This window comes from Lissotriton vulgaris, chromosome 5 (genome assembly GCF_964263255.1).
Source record: "Lissotriton vulgaris chromosome 5, aLisVul1.2, whole genome shotgun sequence".
NCBI classification, from domain to species: domain Eukaryota; kingdom Metazoa; phylum Chordata; class Amphibia; order Caudata; family Salamandridae; genus Lissotriton; species Lissotriton vulgaris.
In genome coordinates this window covers 1886197518-1886219288 of record NC_141693.1, presented here as the reverse complement: position 1 = coordinate 1886219288, position 21771 = coordinate 1886197518, and the positions used below count along the sequence as shown (strand labels likewise).

General features: G+C 45.8%; 1 protein-coding gene across 1 annotated transcript in view; it reads right to left on the bottom strand.

The window, feature by feature from the left end:
* LOC147717627 (E3 ubiquitin-protein ligase TRIM39-like) overlaps window positions 1-21771 on the bottom strand; it is a 213899-nt gene that overhangs the window by 82406 nt on the left and 109722 nt on the right. The window contains exon 3 of the mRNA XM_086924421.1: window positions 15918-16148. Coding sequence (XP_086780547.1) covers window positions 15918-16148 — 231 coding nt within the window. The remainder of the gene's footprint in view (window positions 1-15917; window positions 16149-21771) is intronic.

Below are 21771 nucleotides of genomic sequence, written 5' to 3'. Positions count from 1 at the left end.
TATAATTCAGGCCTACAGAAATCAACCAACATAAGAGTGAAATACATAGGCCTTTCGAATACACACATAAGTGAACATTTCATTTGGGCCTCTATACCTCGTTACATTGCAGAAGCACATCGAATTTGAGTTAACTGCAAGCCACTTACAAAATTCTACATGTTAAATGCAACTAAGTCACGTTTATGCGCAACTTCAATATGGTGCACGTTTAGATCATGCACATCACATGTAAGCAAATTTGTTACGCAGATGACATTGAATACAATGAATTAAAACATTATAGCATGAAAGCTACGTTGTCTATTTACATGCCACAACACTTTTTCCGACCATTTACTTTCACACGTTATTACTGAACACCTTCTAATAGTCAATTGTTAATACAACATAAGAGTACATATGCCAGTGTGGACTATCCGTAAATATGATGCACCCCTACAAATTTCAAAACACCATTGCACTCCATCACTTTCAAATAGCAAAATAATAAAGTGATCCTCAAAGGGGCTTGGAAAAGTTTCCCATACAAAGCCTCAAAGTATAAAATCATACTCTTTGGATCAAACTCCAGTCAGTCTCTGTCAGTGTTCCATCCATTTCTTTGTATATGTGAGCTGAGATCGGAGTGTTCTTATCCATTGCTCTATAAAGTGCCATCTACTGGCTATTGCAGGCTAACACGCTCAGTGAAGGTAAAGACTGAAAGCATATGCCTGGAAGTAAAGGACTGTCTGTCACAGCCTGAAACCAGTGCCAGTGGTGAGGCACTCACACCTCTTCACCAGATGACAAAAAGAGTGCTGAGAGTTGCAGGCATCACGCAAGCAATGCAGAAAAACTGGAGGAAAATATTACAACCTGTTGCCCCCACACAGCCAATACCGCCAGGCCGAGACTACGAAAGGAGAGTCAGAGCCACGTGTAGACGTCGGAAAGGAGAGCACAGCACCAAGCAGGTGAGAAACAGCACAGGAACAGAATGCGCAGCAAGTGCACCCAGTGAAGGAAACGAAGAGCGCAAATTGGAAGCGCGCCAAGCAGAGGCAACCAGAAAGAGGTCGAAGAAGTGGCCAGTTAGACCACCAGAAGCACGGACGCCCGAAGAGGGCAGAATCGAAGAAGACCCCAAAGAGGGCAGAATCGAAGAAGACCCCAGAGAGGGCAGAATTGAAGAAGACCCCAAAAAAGGCAGACGAGCAAGACCTTCTCAGAGAGATGGTGCCAACAAAAGTTCCCAAGAAGAAGTACAAGTCCTACTGAAAGTACAGACCTGGAACAGGTCCACAGGAAAGGTGAGACCGTCTGGACGACGACGCAGCCAGTGAGGTGTCCATGTGACGTCAACATGAGACGTGTGGCAGGATGTCACCTCCAAGTGAGATCCTGATCGAATGGAGGAGAAAAGAGTGGCATAACGCCACTCCACAAGGGGGAGAAGGAACAGCGACTCAACGCCACAGGGCAGGTAATCATCAAAGGCGTGCAGGAGAAAAGGAACAGAGTGACAGGGCAGAGGGTTCATATCACCACAATATGAGCGCACCCCAAGACACCAGACAGCCACCCGCCAGACTGACGTCCCGGGAGACAACCCACGGAGAAGAACCAAACCCAAGCCACAACCAGCGCGAAGCGAATATCTCTCCAATGCTTGCCCGCGCGACTAGTCAGTCCCAAGCATTGGCAGTCTGAGTCAGATGACATCCCTGCATCTCACCGCAGATGCCACGGGTGACGGACAACCTCAGCAAGATAAAGGCAAACTGCGAAGCCCTTCCAGTCCTTGCTCCACAAGATCAGATCGCCGCCTGCTGCCCAACCTGCTGCCCAACTGAAGAGCAATCACCGGAGTTCCACGAGGCGAGCCACCCAGGACCCGTCTGTGTGCCACTGTCAAGACGCAGCATACAGAAGTAGAGCACACTCACGGTCCACACGGTTCCATGGCAGCCCAGTGGGAAGACTCTCCAGGAGACTCCAATGGGAGAAGAGTCTGAGTGAGAGAGGCAAACCGGAAGTAGCTCGGCAGTCAGAAGCAAGGAAGACCATCAACCACGCCGCCTCCAGGCAAAGGATTCACATACAGAGATCTTCCACACTGGACCTCACCGCAGCTCTCAATGCACTGATGCTGGACTTTCATACATGGATTTCGACACTGCTCGACCAGGTCGGCCTAAAACACTTTGCCAAGGCCATCAAAAACATCATGACCATGCCGTCCAAGGCTCCAGCACTGCCTGGCTGATGGCTTGAAGAAACTGATTTAGTACTATCCATTGTTGGTTTATTTTTCTTTCAGGTTGGACTTTTATTCTTTCTTTTCATTAAAGGTGAGGGGGGGGGATGTAGTGTCTAGCTAGGCATGCTCTAGTGTTCCACCAGTGGTGTAATACACACTTTACACCCACCCACCACAGGCGACACCAGTCAGGCGACCATGCCAATAAAAAGAGGCCAGGCGCTCGTGCCCCAGGCAGTGATTACACCACACTGCAGAGTGTTTGTGTCCGTCCTTCATCACAATGTGGGCTTGAGGCCAAACATTACAATGTGTAACCCCTTTCTCCTATATGCTGTGTGCCGGACATCTACCAATTTCAAGTCATCAAGGTCCATGGTTATGTAAATGGGGAGTTTAATGTCTGTCAGGATTAGTGTGATTTATCTATACTAGGTTCAACAGCTGTATCACGACCAACTCCAACGACACCATCGCCGCCGCCGAACACCTCCACTTTCAGGTCCACACCGACCCAAAGACGACCCTCAGAGGCACCCTCATCTACAGACCCCCGGGACCACGCACACAATTCAGCGAAGACATAACGGACTTCATCAGCCCACACGCCCTTCCCTCCGCCGACTACATCCTCCAAGGGGACCTCAACTTCCACCTGGAGAACAACAAGGACCGCAACACCGCCGCCCTGCTGGACAACCTCACAAACCTCGGACTCAAGCAACTGGTCAACACCCCCACCCACTAACCCGGCCACACGCTTGACCCCGTCTTCTCATCCAGCAAGCACATCGCCTTCAGCCACTCCACCGGAATTCACTGGACCGACCACAGCTGCGTCCACTTCAGCTTCAGAAAAACCACAACCCACCACCACCCGCAACAGGTTCCTCACAGAAGCTGGAGCAAAATCACCGCCGACCAGCTCACCACCTCCCTCAGCCAGAACCCACCCGCCAGCACACCGGACCCCAACGAAGCAGCCCGCAACTTCACGCAGTGGCTGACAGCCTGCGCCGACGACCTCGCACCACTGAAGAACCCTCCCAGCAAACCCAGAAGCAAGAAGGCCCCCTGGTTCACCGACGAACTCAAGGACTCCAAAAAGACCAGCCGCACCCTCGAGCAAGCCTGGCTCCTCGACCGGACCACTGACAACATGGCCGCCCTCAAACACGCGACCCGCAAGCACCACCAGCTCATCCGCACCACCAAGAAGAAGTCACTGAAGGATCGACTGGACAACAACGCCCACGACAGCAAGGAACTCTTCAGCATCGTCAAGGAGTTCTCCAACCCCAGCACCAACGACATCACCCCTTCACAAGATCTCTGCGACTCCCTCGCCTCGTTCTTCCACCGCAAGATTGCTGACATCCACAACAGCTTCGGCACACCATCCCCGCACCCAACCGCCGAACAAGCGCACCCCACCACGACCCTCCGCACCTGGACCACAGTGACCACCGAAGACACAGCCCGCACAATGAACACCATCCACTCCGGATCTCCGACTGACCCCTGCCCCCACCACGTCTTCAACAAGGCGGACACTACCATCACACCCCAGCTCCGAGACGTCATCAACACCTCCTTCGACACCGCCACCTTCCCGGAGAGTTGGAAGCATGCCGAGCTCAGCACCCTACTGAAGAAACCAACAGCGGACCCCACCGACCTCAAAAACTTCCGCCCCATCTCGCTCCTCCCGTTTCCTGACAAAGTCATCGAGAAGATCGCCAACAGACAGCTGGCCGCCTTCCTAGAGACTAATGGATCCCTTGACCCCTCGCAGTCCGGTTTCAGAGCCAACCACAGCACCGTGACCGCCCTGATCGCAGCCACAGACGACATCCGAGCCCTTCTCAACAACGGGGAAACAGCGGCCCTCATCATCCTGGACCTCTCCGCAGCGTTCGACACTGTCTGCCACCGCACCCTAGTCCAAAGCCTCAGCAACACCGGCATCCAAGAGAAGGCATTGAAGTGGATCATCTCGTTCCTCGCGGGAAGAACACAGAGTCCGCCTCCCCCCGTTTCGCTCCGAGGCCACCGAAGTCATCTGCGGCTTCCCGCAAGGATCATCACTCAGCCCCACCCTCTTCAACGTCTACATGAGATCTCTCGCAGCCATCGCACGCCAACACAACCTCAACATCATCTCTTACGCCGACGACACCCAGCTGATCCTCTCCCTCACCAGAGACCCCGACACCGCCAGAACCAGCCTCCACGAAGGCATGAAAGACGTCGCCGAGTGGATGAAGAACAGCCGCTTGAAACTGAACTCAGACAAGACGGAAGTCCTCATCCTTAGACCATCACCCTCCGACTGGGACGACTCCTGGTGGCCCCCAGCCCTGGGCACCGCCCCCAAGCCGACAGACCACGCACGCAACCTGGGCTTCATCCTGGACTCCTCCCTCTCGATGACCAGACAAGTCAACGCCGTCTCCTCCTCATGCTTTCACACCCTCCGCATGCTCTGCAAGATCTTCCGATGGATTCCGATCGAAACCAGGAAGACGGTTACGCAGGCCCTCGTCACCAGCCGGCTGGACTACGGAAACACCCTCTACGCCGGAACCACAGCTAAGCTACAGAAAAGACTAAAGCGCATCCAGAACGCCTCCGCCCGACTCATCCTGGACATCCCTCGATGCAGCCACATCTCCGGCTACCTGAGGAACCTGCACTGGCTCCCCGTCAACAAGAGGATCATGTTCAGGCTCCTAACCCACGCACACAAATCTCTTCACAACTTGGGCCCCAAGTACCTCAACGACCGCCTGATCTTCCACACGCCCACCCGCCAGCTACGGTCCGCCAGCCTCGCCCTCGCCGCAGTACCACGTATCCGCAGAGCCACCGCCGGAGGCAGATCCTTCTCCTACCTGGCGGCCAAGACATGGAACTCCCTCCCCATCCACCATCGGCTGACCCAGGACCACCTCGCCTTCAGGAGACAACTCAAGACCTGGCTGTTCGAGCAGTAGCGGCCCCCTTCCCCCAAGCGCCTTGAGACCCTTCCGGGTGAGTAGCGCAGTATACAAGTGTTGTGATTGATTGATTGATTGATTGTATTAAAGTCACTCCTAAAAATCAAGTTGTCCAATTAATACTGGGGTAAATAAGAGAAGAGCAAAGAACAGAACTGCTCTTGACCTTGCTTTGGGTCACAAACCAACACCATTGTCTCAGATTTGTCCATATTTATCCAATTAATCAGTATTATTCTCACCTCGGTATCTCTATGTATTGAGTCTACATGAAAAGTTGTCACAGACCCTATTAGAACCGTGACACCCTTAGTCTTGGTCAATGCATTACAATGGAACTTCTTCGGGTGTATATCGTGACTGACATCTCATGATACTAATGAGTAAGAGGTGCCTCTCTTCTAATAGCACTAGGCTGCCTTTTTCATTTGGAGCCAATGGAGCAGCAGCTTCCTCTAATTATGAATGAAGACCCTGTACCTTAATAGTCAAAATATTCAGGGTTGATCCCTTGTCCTGCATCGCAGGTGTAAAATGAGGCCTACAGACCCAACAACATCCATCCACAGCGTAGTCCTGAGGCTGCTCAATAGACCCTCCACCTTCTCTGCACTGATCTGGTCAACGATCTTTTCCTGGCCACAGTAGGAGACAAACATAAAAACAATAACAGAACTGTGCTGTAAAACTCAAACTAATGGAGAGCCTTCAGAACATGTTTCTTCTGTCAGACTACACAGAGCTTCGGTGTGTGTCAGGGAGGCTCTTCCCTCATTACACACTGCAGACATCTTCTAAACCTCAACAGTAGGGCCAGCTTCTCAGAAGCCAGGGGGTGGTTACTCCCCTCCCCGCCCTGCCTTAACGACCAAAAATAATGTGAAATTAGCACACAATAAGCTACATTTAGAAGAGCCTTTCTACAATACATTAGTTTTGAAGGAGACTAATAGCATTCAACAACTACTCCAAGTAACCTACCATTCTAAGGTACTGTGTTACAGTAGGCAGAAGATGGCAAAAAGACCCACTGGGTTTGAGTCCAGAGGCACCTTTGAAGGACAACTCCACATAGGTCATGAGTAGTTATCTTCACAACAGCTCCCATTTCAAGAACCCCATGATTGAGGATTATCAACCAAGCAAAATTGTCTTTCTTGGAGGTCCCCGTGTTCTACTCGTTGTGTAGCTTTCTTTCTTTGTTGTTGCCTTATGTTGGTCGCTGTTGATCCAGCTGCTCTTCCCTTAAGTGTGGTTTATCTTTTAGCTGGAACAGGGAAAATAGCTTATTGTCTAGTAGAAATCAAGGCTTGTTTATCTTTATTTCGGAATGGAAGATGCATGGGGAAGCCCCACTGATATGGGATTTTGTGAGCGTGTAAATATTCTGCCGCTATTTTTAAGGCCTTCATCTTAGCAAGGGTCATAGCTGAGATATCTTGGAAAAAAAGTCAAGGTAGATCCTCGGAACACATTGGGTTTGGACTGTCTAGCTGCTTTTAGTATTTCCTCCTTCTGTATAAAGTGTTGTAGTCTAGTCAGAACATGAGACGTTTATCTTTTCTGGGTCTGATGTGAGCTGAATACTTTGCGATTAAGGTCAAGTTCAACTAAGATATCTTCTCAGCCCTGCAGGAGTGGTTTAAACAAATCTTTAACATATTGAGGTAAGTGCTGGTTAGAGACTCAGTCCAGAATTCCTCGGATCCACACTTTGTTTTGCCCAGAACGGTTTTAACCATCTTCAGCTGTGTTGATTAGCCATTGCCATCTTTTTTCCAGTTCCTCAAGGCTCATACTCAATGTATACCTTTTGTGTGCTTCTTAAGTTGTCGCTACTTCTAGATGGTCCACCCCAGTCTCAGCAAGTGACTTCCAAAAGTTCTGTCACAATTGGCCCATTTCCTTTTTATGTTAAGCCTGGGCAGCGCATGCGCTGCCGCTAGGCATGCAGTATAAGAGTATGGTCTTTTTTGAGCCCCGCCCACTCACCAACCGTATTTCTAATCAGCTTGTGTCATTGTCTTTCTTAAACGCTGGCTTCCTAGTCGTTATTAGGCTTGTTAGTCCCTCCTTGGTACCGTCTTGTCTGCATTTCTTACTTCCCATAACAACTGGACCTTTTACTGGTCTTGTTACACGGTATGCTTTATCTTGTCGGTGAGCACTATTTTGTTTAATGATTTGCCCCTATTCCACCTATTACGTCGCAGCACGCCACCCGTTTTTTTTTTATTACTAATGGCAGTCCGCTTTCAGAATAGCGGCCACGCGTACTTTTTTTTGTTTGTTTACATGCGCCCATGCAGTGCTTTCCCATTCATGGAGGCCGCGCCCCTTTCTTTAGACAAGCCGCGTCTAAAGAAAAGTGCGCAACCGCTATTTAAGTGAAAGCGCGGCATGGGCGCTTTTACAAACAAACTATCTGTTTGTCAACTTGACAAACAGATGCTTTTTTTTGTCAAAGCGTCCCATGTCACAGTTTCACTTTAATGTCGGCCACGCCCCTTTCTTTAGACGAGGCTTGTCTGTAGAAAGGGGCGCAGCCTCCATGAATGTGAAAGCGCCGCATGGCCGATAGTAAACAAATATTTGCAATGAAATAGGTCTCGCATTTGAGAGAGTTTAAGATATTGCATTGTCAATAGCTCAAACTCTGAAATGCAAAACCTATTGCATTGCAAGTGCTTGTTGAACTCTGGCAGCATCAATGGAATATTGGCTCTCGTAGCCATAGGACCAATGTCCCCATATTCACTGGCCAGAAGATTGACCGGTTTCATTACACCCATCTTATCAATGGCGGAAGTCATCTTTTGCTGCAGCGTCAGAGCGTTTAGAAGTCCCCAATTAGATTGGCCCCTCTGAACTCTTGTGCTGGCTTTTGCCTTTAGGCAGTGTACATAACTATCGGGCTAATAAGCGTCTGGGCTCGTGTAATCTCAGGTGCACTACGATGCCACCACCAAATAGCGGGCTGATCAATCATAGCTGATGTAAGCCGTCCCCCACTCTCCAGCACTCTCAACAGGCTCTCCCCACCAAGTCATCTAACCCAGAGCCAAGGTGTAAGAGCTGGCCCTCTCTGCAGGTTCAGCCTCAAACGTTTTGCCTTTTACCCTCCACTTTTTGCTGACATTTGTTTTTGTTCGCTTTAGGACTCTGCGCACTTTACCACCACTAACCAGTGCTGAAGTGCTTGTGCTCATTTTTGTAATCATGGTTTGAGTGCCATTTATGTAAATGGCCATTTTTAATGTATTATTCCCTTGTACAGCAGTATACCCATATACCCAGGGCCTCTAAATGAAATGCCTCCAGAGGGTCTGTGGCACTAATTGTGCCACCGACTTTAGTAGAACCTTAAAACATGTCCCAGGCCTGCCAAGGCAGACTTAATGCAGTGTCATACTGCCATGTCGTTTTTGCACTTAAATCCCCTTGCCAAGCCTTAAACTCCCCTATTATCACATTTAGGCTGCCCCTAATGTAGGTCCTAGGCAGCTCAGCGAGCAGGGTTCTGTGTATTGAAAATGTTGGACATGTACGTTTAAGTTTTACATGTCCTGGTAGTGAAAAACTCCCAAATGTGTTTTTCACTAATTTGAGGACTAAACCTCCCGTAGCACAACATTAGGGATTCCTTATTACATTGAAAAAGCTGTAATTCCTAACTGAGAGGTAGATATGTCATGCTTTGTTTCTATGGAATTGTAATGCTAAATCCTTCTTAATGGTAAAAAGTTTGACTTTTCCTTACAATTTTGAATTTGACATATTTTTTTAGAAAGTTGGCATTTATCCAACCTCTGCAATGTGTGCCTGCAGCCTGTCTTGGGTCACATGACTAAGTGTAGCTGACAGACTTTGTGAATTCTTCCCAGACAGGCATACAATAGAGAGATTTGGTGTGCCTGGCGAGCAATCTGCTGGCAGTATGGGGGTGGTGGAGCTCTGCACAGCCCCACTTACACCTGAATAGCCTGTGCTCCGCCTTCACACAAAGTGCTCAATGACTGCCAGCCAGGGCATGGGAATCAGGAAATTCTAAGCACTTCAAAGAACCTTTCCAAAAACTTCCCCCACCTTCCAGAAGAAGGGCGCCAGAGTAATAGAAATATGACCTTCTGGCCCACTCTGCAGTTCACTACTGGACCAGCAGAAGAGATATCAGAGTACTGCCTGCTGCTGTGACTTGCTGTGCACTCTGCCAGATTGCTGCTGTACTTGGAAGGACTGCTTTGCTGCCTGGACCCTGAATTGATACATCAGAGGCTAGTGCTGCTGTTGAGCCCTGCATCTACACCTGAACCACCGACTACCAGAAGTGACTCCAAGGGCTAGCATGCTGGCCTCCTGTTCAGAGCCACAGGGACATAAACAGGCTACAACCATCTTGAACCCTCACCGGGACTCAGCCTGAGTGAGCTCTGAACCCCCAAGAGGTGTCCCACTAGGCTGGATCATTGGTTGTGGTGCTGAAGGTGCCCAGATGGCTAATTTCCAAAACTGAGGCCTTAGACAACATTTAGCCAAAAAGTGCTCTGAGGAGCAAGAGGAGACTGGGACTAACCTGCTCGCCTTTCCACCCGAGGTGCATCTCCGATTCGATTGACTTTGTGACTTCTCCTGCTAGGTTCTCTGCAGGAGCAAATCAGTTTCAGAAGTCCTTCGCCAAAAGGGTATCTGACCTCGTAGAACTGTCTTCGGCTACATCCCTCTGCTTCGTCCCACTGGAGTTTTTTTACTTCCATTTCGGTGACTGAGTCCGAACACAGGTATCTTCACCGCAGCTTTGACCCAAGGTCATCTGACGACAAAACTCAGTTTTTGGACACCCCCTGCCACCTTGACTCACTTGACTTTATCTTCTCAGATATTTTTCTTCAGAAACTTTTCTAAGTCCGAAGGTAAGCGCTGAACGTGCCCAATCCACTTTTTAATGCGAACCGCATTCCATTGTGGTCGGCCTTAAATTTCGGCTTTGAGCTGGACTTGCAAGACTATGGGCCATATATATCACGCCTTTTTCCCGTTTGTAAACGGGCAGATTCTCAGAATCGGCCCATTTGCAAATTGTATCATTTCGACAGGCCATCGCAAAATAGAGAATTGCTAAATTTGCGATTCTCTATTTTGCGAATGCAATTAAGGAATTGCAGACTGCGATTCCTTAAATGCAATTCTGGAAGCACCAGAAATGTGCTATTCAGCCTTGAGGAATTGCAAATTACCACCAACTTCAAGTTGGGGGTAATTTGCGATTTTCTTTAAAAAAGCACTTTTTGGACTTTTTAAAAAAGTGCAATATGTCGCACATACATGCCTTTATGGCATGTATGTGCGCAAAATGTGCACACATGCATATTTCAGGGGTGCAACAGGGTATCCTTTTGGCACCCTTGCAACCTTGAAATTACATTCTCAATTTGCAATTCTATAATTGGTAATCACAAAATGAGAATTTCTTCCCATTCATTCATCTGGGTCTCCTAGTCCATACAAATGAATGGGAAGGTATACCTTAATTGCGAATCTCAATTTGCGATTCGCAAATAAGGAATATATAGGATTCGCAACATTTTTAGCAAATCCTACACACATTGCATTTTGCGATTCTCTAATTGCGATTCTCTAAAAATCATAATTTGAGAATCGCAAAACCTTTTTTTTTTATACATATGACCCTATATGTCCGCGGATGGTGCTATGATCTTTTAGGCGCTAGTTTTCATTAAAACTTTTAAAATTCATAGGGGACCCTGTCGCAGCACTCTTCCTAGACGCTTAGAAGGCATTTGACAGGGTCTCCTGGGACTATCTCTGGCAGGTTATGAGGTGGTGTGGGATGGGGGAACCTTTTATAAAAGCTATACAGGTACTATACAATACCCCAACAGCAAGAATAAGAATTAATGGAGGGCTTTCTGATACGGTAAGAATTGCTAGGGGGACCAGACAGGGATGTCCCTCCTCTCCCCTACTCTTTGCGCTATATCTCGAACCGCTACTGCGAAGGCTTGAAGCTAATCAAGAGGTATCACCAATGAGGATAAATAGTTGTACGGTGAAGACCTTAGCTTACGCAGACGATGTAGCAATTCTAACCCCCAATCCCACCTTAGCTATAAAAGAAGTGGAGATAGAGTCCCAGGTGTTTGGACAGATATCAGGGTATAGTCTGAATAGACTGAAAACGCAGATTATTAAAAATAGATACACAACATGTAATGATGACAGGGTGGTTAACTCAGCAGTATACTTAGGGGTGTTATTAACTGCGAACCTGGATAGATAGTAGAGCTGAATTTGGCCCCTCTGATTGACAAGGTTAAAAAAGATTTGGAGAGGATGAACAACCTACACCTTTCTCTTATGGGATGTACGAATGTGATTAAAATGCTAATTTTGCCCAAATTTTTATATTTCTTTCGCTCTATCCCTTTAGTTTTTGAGGTTAGGTGGTTTAATCTGTTAGAGAGAGTACTCAACAGATTTATTTGGGCACATGGGAAAACCAGACGGGTCTACAGGTACATGACTCTCCCAAGAGAAAGAGGGGGCTGGGGGGCCCCTGATTTCAGGTTGTACCAAATGGCTGCAGCATTACAGTACATGCAGGGGCTAATTGGGGGGTGGGGGACGCGACATTGGGGTTACGACCATGTCCACAGAAGTCTATTCTATAGTATTGGGGGCAGAGGCAGAAAATAACTTTTTGTATAGAGTCGAATTTGGATACCATAAAAGGACTAGATTCAAGACTGTAGTGGCAGCATGCAGGATTTGGAATGCATTTTAAAAAAAAATGGGATTGGGAAGATACAATAGATATGTAAGGCTTTACAAGAATAAATCCTTCCCTGCAGAAGTATTTGCTGATTCGATAATGTTGGGCTGGACTCAAAAAGGGATAGTACAGATTGGGGATCTAATGGATGCGGAGGGGATAGCTCAGTTTGCAGACCTTACCCTCAAGTATGGGATTGAGAGGAAGGACTTCTTCAAATACCTACAGGTTAGGAGCTTTCTTTGTCGCAAGCAAGGTGGCAGTGTGGGGTTCAATAGTAATGAAGTACTGGAGAAAATAAAAATAGGAGGGGACTGCACAATTAGATCTTTTTATGCAGGCTTAGCAAAAGTAAAGATGGATGACTTAGGGAAAGTTAGTGGCAAGTGGGTGGAAAAATTGGGTGGGGAGTCTGGAAGTTTTGAAGAATCCTTGGACATGGGATGTAATATTCTGTGTTCGGGTCCCCTGCAATCGCAGCACTACAAGACTCTATTTTCATTGTATCATACCCCCGCTAGCATAGCTAAGTGGGGAGGCTCCACTGGCACCACCTGCCCACGTTGTAATGCAGGGGATGCAGATATTATTCATATGTTTGCTACCTGCCCTCAGCTCTATACTTTGATTAAAAATGTAGAAGGTTTCATTGGTAATACACTTGGCATACGAATAAAATTGACACCGATGATGATATTGTTTGGGAGAGATAATCAGGATGGATCTGACTATAAGGAATTTATGTTTATGGCTACCGCAGTTCTGAGACTGACAATAGCAAGAGTGTGGTTAGATAAGATACCCCCGGGAATGCAAATATGGCTGGCAAATTTATTAGCTAGCTACAATCTTGAGAAAGCAATATATGCACGCAAGGGGAAAAGGGGAAGAAGGCTTGGGTTGAAAATCTGGGAACCAATAGCCAAATGGAAAGAAAGAATGGCATTACAAGATAATGTAATATAATAGGAAATATAGATTTTCACTATGCTTTATGGTATGCTTATATTGTTTAAATTTCAAACAAGAGAAATATAAAATCATGGATGTGAAAAAACTGGAAGGAAAAATGTTAAAATGTAAAATGTAAATTGTAGAATGTACAAATGTATGATGTGTAAATACAATGTGTATATTAAGAAAAAGTTGGGGGGGGAAATAAAATATATTTAAACAAAAAAAAAACTTTTAAAATTCATAACTACGGTTCTACGGTGTCGAATAATTTATTAAAATGTACTCTATTTTTCTGAATTGATTTGGGATTTTTCTTGTGTTGTGTATTACTGTTTGTGTGCAGCATAAATACTTTACACATTGCTTCTAAGTTAAACCAGACTGTTTTTTGTGCTGCGCTGACCAAGGGATAACAGGTTAATTTAGTGACTGTTTACCATGCAAGGGATTGTGGCTGTTGCTTGACCAGGGTTCACACCCCAATCAAACAACAACCTAATTCCTCACATGGGATCATCCATGGTCGCATTATTTAACAAACCCAGTCCAGATCAGAATCCCTACAGGGGGGCATCCCATTGCACACAATTGAACCTTCCGCCTCCTCCAGCCAAATCTCGGGGCTTCTCTTCTTTATTTTGAGGTCTACTCTAGACCCACCCAAGGTTGTGGGATTGTAATCTCTGCTCCAACAGCTTTGTGGATAATAACCGCTCTTCTGGCTGCAGTTCCGGGGGCCCAAATCTGGCATACCTCGGGTCCTGCATAGTGGGTTGTGCATGGCTAAAAGTTCCTGCCTGCATTGGAAGCCGTCTTCATTCTACCGGCAGTCATCTTGTCCAGCGTATCTTGGAATCAGGGTAGGCCACTTTGTGGATCTTTGTAGCTGCCTTTCGATACTCAAAAGTGGTTTCCAGTGGCACCTGCTGATGCAAAATCGCTTCCACTGCCTCAGCTCTAAATTCAAGGATTTCCAGTTCCCATCTGGTCCAGTACGGGCCTCAGATAGCCTTCCAGCACTCTGAGTTCAGCGAGGACTCTTCTACATGGGTCCTCCTCATAGCCACACACCCCTGAGTCGACTTCTAACCAACATATTTAAAATATATTTGGTAGTGGATTCAGAGTGGTGTGGAATCATACATGGCTCTATTTAGACCCAGTTTACAAGGTTGATACTTTCTGACAATAAGAAAGGTTTGGTGCTCTTATTGTTTTATAGAATTACTAGCAGCCCGGCCCGACGTTGTCCGGGTATGAATTGCTGCCAGCCAGTAATATATTGTTTTGTAGGATTTCGTTTTGATAGCATTTCTTATGTGTGACAGGCCTGTGAAATGCTCTGATTCACAGTGCACTGCTGATGCACTTAAGAGCGTGCGTTCAGTAGTGTGTGAACTCGAGTTTCCCTACTTTATTTTTCCTTGCAATATTATATGGCGCGAACTCGACAACATGGCATGAGCACAATTTACATTACAGAAGAACACATTCATTTGTGGTAGGCACAGGGAGACAAAGCGATTTGCCTGAAATCACAGGATGTTGAGCTGATGCCGAGATTCGAACGTAGCTCCCCAGCTCTAAAGTTCGCCATTCTAGAACTTGTGGCGGGAGGTGTATCTAAAAGTGTATGTCGGTGCTGGCCATCAATGAGAGAGACCTGTGCATTTTTCAAATGGGTGGTGAAAAAATATGAGTATGTTGCTGGAGATGTGGGCTGCCGTGCCACCAATGTACTTACCGGGGGAGGGTAAACACCCATTATTCCGCAACTTTGTTTCCGCATACCATCACTCCGCATACTTTCATTACGAAAGTACCACAACTCCGCAATGCCATTATAACGCATGGCATTACATTTTATTTGCTTTTACCACGCATACATTTACAACGAAATTCGTTGTAAATGCATGAATGGTAAAAGCATGTTTTTTTAAAATGTTTGGATAAGGTAAGTATGGGTATAGGGGTATATGTTTTGGGGTACTGAGGTATATGTTTTGGGGTGTTTGGGTATTTTAAGGGTTCAGATATAGTTTTGGGTTATAGGGTACAGGGGTAGTTTTAGGGTTTAGGGATAGGTATCGGGTTTGGGGTACAGGGGTATTTATGCGTTCAGGGCTAGATTTGGGTTTTAGGGTTCAGGGGTATTTTTAGGATTCAGGGCTAGGTTTGGGTTTTGGGGTACAGGGGTATTTTAGGGTTCAGGGGTAGGTTTGGGTTTTGGGGGTACAGGGTTATTTTTAGGGTTCAGGGCTAGGTTTGGTTTTGGGGTACAGGGGTATTTTTAGGGTTCAGGGCTAGGTTTGGGTTTTGGGGTACTGGGGTATTTTAAGGGTTCAGGGCTAGGTTTGGGTTTTGGGGTACATGGGTATTTTAGGGTTCAGGGGTAGGTTTGGGTTTTGGGGTACAGTCGTATTTTTAGGGTTCAGGGCTAGGTTTGGGTTTTGGGGTACAGGGGTATTTTTAGGGTTCAGGGGTAGGTTTTGGTTTTGAGGTACAGGGTATATTTATAGGGTTAAGATGGGTTAGTGTTTAAGGGTGTTGGGGTTTTTAAGGAGTAAGGGTGGGTTATGATTATGGGGTGCAGGGGTATTTAAAGGGAGCAGGGTGGGATTAGCACACGATATGAGACATGGCATGAAGGGCGGAAGGTACCACAGGCCCCCATCGTTTGTCACGCCCCCCAGCACACGCCCACAGCACATCGCAGACACGCACCCAAGGGACTACTTTGCTGGCACGGTTCTTTTACCTTTTAAATGTATATGGTGGGCGTCTGCATAGCCTATGTCCTTCTGCTGCAACTGCCCTTTCCAAAGCTGTATTGGGTGTTGTGATTGGTGCTGTGGTTCCTGAGATTACCTGCCTCAAAGGTTTGGGCTCTCTCTTTATTATATTAGTATGGATAACATTTTCTTACCTTTAATAACTCCACATCTTTCTGCTGACACTTTAAGTCGATCTCTGCAATCAGGCTCCTGAGAACAGATTGCTGTTCTTCATATTTGGTCACTTTCTCCTTGATGTTCTGCAGGCTCTTCTTCTCTTCCTTCTCCAGGCTGCTGAGGTAACAAGATTTTTCCTTCTCCAAAAGCTTCTGGAGCTTCTCAAACTCATTATGTATTCGCTCTCTCTGGCTCTTGTACTGCGACTGCAAGATAAAAATAAAGCCCATACTCAAATTGCTGGCACTTCAGAAATATTATAAATGGACTCTGGGGCAGACCCATTATGGCTTTCTTATTATTCACCAGGTGATTAAAGGCTATCATATATGTCATACCAGAGAAAGGGGGGTCCATCTACAGAACAGAAAGCAGACCAGGCATTTTGTTTCCCCAACAGGGTCCATCAACAAGCGGGATCAGGAAGGGCTTTTATTCAGGTCCAGCATACTTGCCCAAAGCAATAATAAAACAAAGGGGTATGCAGTTCCTAGGTAGGTCACCCAAAGGGCGTGTACAGAGAGATAAGGGGGTAACAATTCACCTTAGGGGAAAAGTGTCCTCCAAGGAAAGTGAAATCAGAAGACGGGGGAATTCCTCCTTTTGGAACTAAGGCCCTCACACACCCAGCCAGCTAGGTGTCATGCTTCATCATCGGGACTGCTCCTCGTCGGGTCGGCGGTGCAATACCCGACAGGCACCCAATGATAGGGCTCTTTGGCGGAGATCTTTTGTTCCTTGCCGTTTGGTGAGGTGTGGGTGAGGGACCTTGGTAAGTGTAGATGTTGTATAATGAAGGTACGATATAAAACCGGTTCGGTAGTCCAAAAATGTACTTTAATAGAATGGCTCCTACCTGATTAAAATAGAACTTGAGTGGCAACTTCGATCTTAAATTTATTAGTTCAAGATTGTAGTGCTCTACTCTATAATGGTCAACATGTTTCTTGCCATAATGTCTGAGAGGTCAGATGGCAATTCATCAGGTCCAATGTGTAAACACTCCACACTTCGTGGTAGTGATAGTTATCTACCTACCACGTATGTTATAGGATAAATACCTAAACAAAGATGAGGGTAATTAAGAAAAAGGAGGGAAAAAGGCACCACGATCAATACTACATGATTGTTGTGCATCCTTAATTATGCCATGACTCTCTGTACAACTAGAACGTGACCCATTGTGCTTGCACTGGTGACTCAAAATAGCATTGTTCGATGTGTTGTGACAGGGAGCACAATTGGTGAAATATAACATTTGCTATGAAAAATATTATACCATGTGAAGAGGTTAAAAACAATAAAGAAAATTAAAAGTACATACATCTCAGCTCTCATTGGTATGACAGGTTTGTAGACTCACCCTGTAGAACCTCTGTTTATGCCTTCGAGGATAATTATCCTGAATGAAGGACAAGGGTATTGTGGGTTACCGAAACCGGTTGGTGAAGGTTTTACCGCCTTAAATTAACCGCTGGAACTCAGAAGGGCTCTGGAAAGAACAGAAGCCCCTAACAAACGCCGCTTAGTAATAGCCTTGGTGCAACCCAGTTGTGAAGGGCGCGAATGACGGAAGAAACCAAGGGTGGCAGCCTCCACCCACTCGCAATCCAGACAGCAGTGTGTGGATGGCAATGGACGGTGCACACTGCAGTGGGCTCCTGGGAATGCCCTGGCACATATATATATATATTTCAGCTCCTTTTTCTCAGTATTTCCCAAAGAAAACAAGCACTCGCGGGAGGAGGATCAATTGGTTTTTATTACTGACCCTCTGAGCACCAGACGCGTTTCGGCTACTGCCTTTGTCAGTGGTACACTGACGCGCCATTTTTTTCTGTTTTAAATATCCCCCCGTGTGATACTGACAAGTAAAGATGGAAATGGGACTACTTGCCCAACTTTCTCCCCCATATTGGAACTGTTATTTACACATTATTACAAACACTTTCATTGCGCCCTGGATGGGCTTTTGCTTTATCCACAGTTTTTGATATAAATGCTGAGTTTCACCTCCATTGTGTTATTAGGCCCTGAATGGGCTTTTCTGCAAATAACAGTATTTTACATAACAGTTTGTTCTTTCCATCTTTGATGAACAAGAAAATTAAAATTGAAAAATGTTTAATTTTTTTTTTTTTTTAAATTTAAACATATACACAGTAACATATGAACTCTAGTACATTTCTTTCATAATCCGTTTCTTAAAATACATCTCTTTGGGTCAACTGCAACTATACTGTACTGCTCAACACTTTCCCTAGGAGTTCTAGCCTAAATGTACTGTCATTTCCTCATGACTATTCAGTCCTCCCGGGTTCTTCGTCCCAATGTCTATTATGTATCTGGATTCTAGCCTCCTAAGTTTTTGTAGCCTATCCCCCCCTCTAGGGTTGTTGGGAACTTGATCTAATGCAAAATATTCCAGTAGTTCGCAATTACTTTTGTGATATTGTTTGTAATGTCTGGCTACTGGATATGATGGGTCACAGTTCGTTATGGCTCTGAGGTGTTCCAGAATGCGCATTTTAGTGGGATTTACTGTGCTGCCTATATAGCGTAATCCGCAGGGACACACTAAGCAATACACTGTGTAGGGTGTTGTGCAGGTCAAAAAGGATTTGATTTTTCGAACTTCTCCTCTCACTTGGTAAGTTGTGACTTTCTTACTTCGTTTGCACGCTTTGCAGCGTCCACAGGGTTGGAAACCTGCTATTGGTTTCCCAAATGGTTGTTTCACAGGACGTGCAAGGTAGCTACTCATCAAAGTGTTTCTTAATGCTCTTGCTCTCCTGTAAGTCACCATTGGTTGCTTTGGTATGTCTGTGCCTATTACTGGATCTGTAGTTAATAGGTTCCAGTTTCTTCTCAAAGCTGTTCTTAACTGTCCCGCTCCTTCTGAGTACGTTGTAACCAATCTGAATTTTCCATCTATGTCAATTTCCTTCAATTTTGGTTTCAACGTCTGTACTCGTGAGATGTTATTCACTTTCTTAAGGGCCTCATTCAGACTTCTCTCCCCATACCCTCGCTGTTTGAATCTTTCTATGCTTTCCTGTGCATTCTTTTGGTAGTCCTCCTCTGATGTACAGTTTCGTTTAATCCGCAGCAGTTCCCCATACGGGATGCTGTGGATTAATTTTGGTGGGTGGCTGCTCATAGAGTGCAAAATCGAGTTACCCGCTGTGGGTTTCCTGAAAAACTGCGTCGTTATTTTCCCTCGTGCTATTTTTATTTCCAAGTCGAGAAAGTTTACTTTGCTGTCACTTATTTCACTTGTGAAACGCAAATTGTATGTATTCACATTAAGTTTCTCTATATATTCCTCAGCCTTCTTGTCTGGTCCACGCCAGACAATCAACAGATCGTCTATATATCTGTACCACACTAATATGTGTTGGGTCCACTCCGCATATTTTGGGTTCCACGCTTCATTTTCCTCCCACCACCCCACAAAAATATTGGCGAAGCTGGGAGAATAGCTTGTGCCCATGGCCACCCCTACCAACTGTTTGTAGTGTTGATCCTGGTACAGAAAGATGTTATGTTGTAGGCTAAAGTTTAGAAATTCCAAAAGCATTTCATTATGTTCCCAGAAGTTAGCCTCTCTTGTTGACAAAATGTCCTTCACAGCCTTCATCCCTTGTTTGTGGTCTATGCTAGTGTATAAACTAGCTATGTCCATTACTATGAGTTGATCTCCTTCTCTTAGGGTGAGCTGTTCTAATTTATTTAGTAGGTCTTAGTATCTTTCAGATAACTCCTTAAAGTCTTTACATAGTCAATCAGGAAAAAGTCAATATAAATGGATAAATGTTCCAAGAGACTCCCTTGGGCACTTACTATTGGTCTTCCCGGTGGCTTTGCTTTGTCTTTTTGCACCTTGGGGAGATGATAAAAACAAGGTGTTGTGGGGTTTAGGCATCGAAGGTACAGATATTCTTCTGTCTCTATTATTCCCTTGCTGTGCCACTTTTTCAATAACTCGTGACATTCTGTGATGCTCTCTTGGTATTCCTTCCTCCCCACTTTCTGGTAGCACTTTTCATCCTCTAGTTGTCTTACCGCCTCTTCATTGTAGGCTTCATATGTCTGCAGAACCACGTTCCCCCCTTTGTCCGAGGGCTTTATTATCAGTTTTTTATCATTTTGTAAGTTTTTTATCGCCTCACGATGTTTCCGTGTTAAATTCCACTGTTTATTCGTCGGACCACTTTTCTCAATTTTTCTTAGTTCTTTAGAGACTGATTCCATGAAGAGATCTATGTTATCGCTGGGCATTTGGGGTACAAATGTTGATGCTGGTTTGAAGTTCGTGTTTCCTCCTTCTTGTGCTATGTACACTTGCGATAAATTCTCCGGTTGACTAGCTCCTTCTGCTCTCAATTCCTGCATGGCTTCCAGAGCTGGGATGTCTTTTACCCGGATTTCTTGTCTTGCTGTTCTTTTTGTTGGACCTGTGGTTTTCTGTGGTCTCATTTTATAGAATTTATGGAGTTTTAGCTTCCTCGCAAATTTGTACAGGTCTATTTTAGTTTGTGTGTATTCCAGCGGTTTGGACGGGCAAAAGGAGAGACCCAATTTCAAAACATGTGCTTCCTCCTCCGTTAGATTATGTTGACTCAAATTCACAATAGTTAAGTTGTTATCTTGTGTTTGTTCTCCATTCCATGTTATCGCCTTTTGTTGTATCTGGCGCTGCGAGTCATCGGTGGCGAGTAGTTGCTTTTTTCTCCACTCCCCGCTCCTCCGCGTGGGGCGTTTCTTTGTTGTCGTTCTGGGGGCTTCCCCCTGCCTCCTTGTTGTCGTGTTGTTCTGATTATTTGATATTCGTCGTGAAAAGGGAGTTGTGTATCTGCTGCTGGTACTGCTTCTCGGTCTCTCCGTGCCTCCTCATTCTCTGAGACCTCGGATTCCGTTGTGTCTCCCGATTCTTCTCCTCTTGCTGTAGTCACCTTCTTATTCGCTCTTAATGCTTTCACCTGAGCATCGTATCGCTTGGCAAACGTTAGTACCCTGCCCCTTGCATAGTCTCCTTCGTCTCTTTCGAATTTTTCCTGTTTTCGTTTCCTGATTTTGTCTTCATATGCTTTTAGACGTTTCGTCATGGCGCCCTTTAGTTCTTCCAGCCTTTTGCTGTCCTCCCCCAATGCTTCTATTTCTTTCTCAAGTTGTTTTCTTTGGGAAATACGGAGAAAAAGGAGCTGAAATACGAGCGAGGTTCGCCCCTCGCAACAAGGCACCCGTGCTGGAGTGCGCGACCTGGCGAAAAGAGGGAGCAATAATATATATATATATATATATATATATATATATATATATATATATATATATATACGCGACCTGGCGAAAAGAGGGAGCAATTATATATATATATATATATATATATATATATACTACTATTATAAAGAGAGAACTCTCACCTTTGAGCCAGGTAAACTCGGGAACCACAGCGCCAATCTACACACCCGATACACCGTTGAAATCGGCAGGGTGTGTAGATGGTCATAGGCGTTAAAAATTAAAAAAAAAACCTTATATAAAAAGTTAATTCAAAAAAAAAAGTAGTTCCCCAAAGTAGCGCCGGCCGCGACGTCCGTCGTCAAGTCAGGAGCAGGGGAGGAGCGGTGGACATGGCGTGCGGGGGAGGAGCGGTAACGTCAAAGGCGCTTGAGATAATTAGACTGACACATTTTGCCACGATCTTGCCTCGCTAATGCGTCCTTCCATCCAGCTAATAGTGCAGAATGGGCAGTGCTCCTACTCCGTAGGGTGAAAATGAAATCCATTTGTAGTATTGTGGGATGTAGTCTAGTGGTTGGGGGGTGG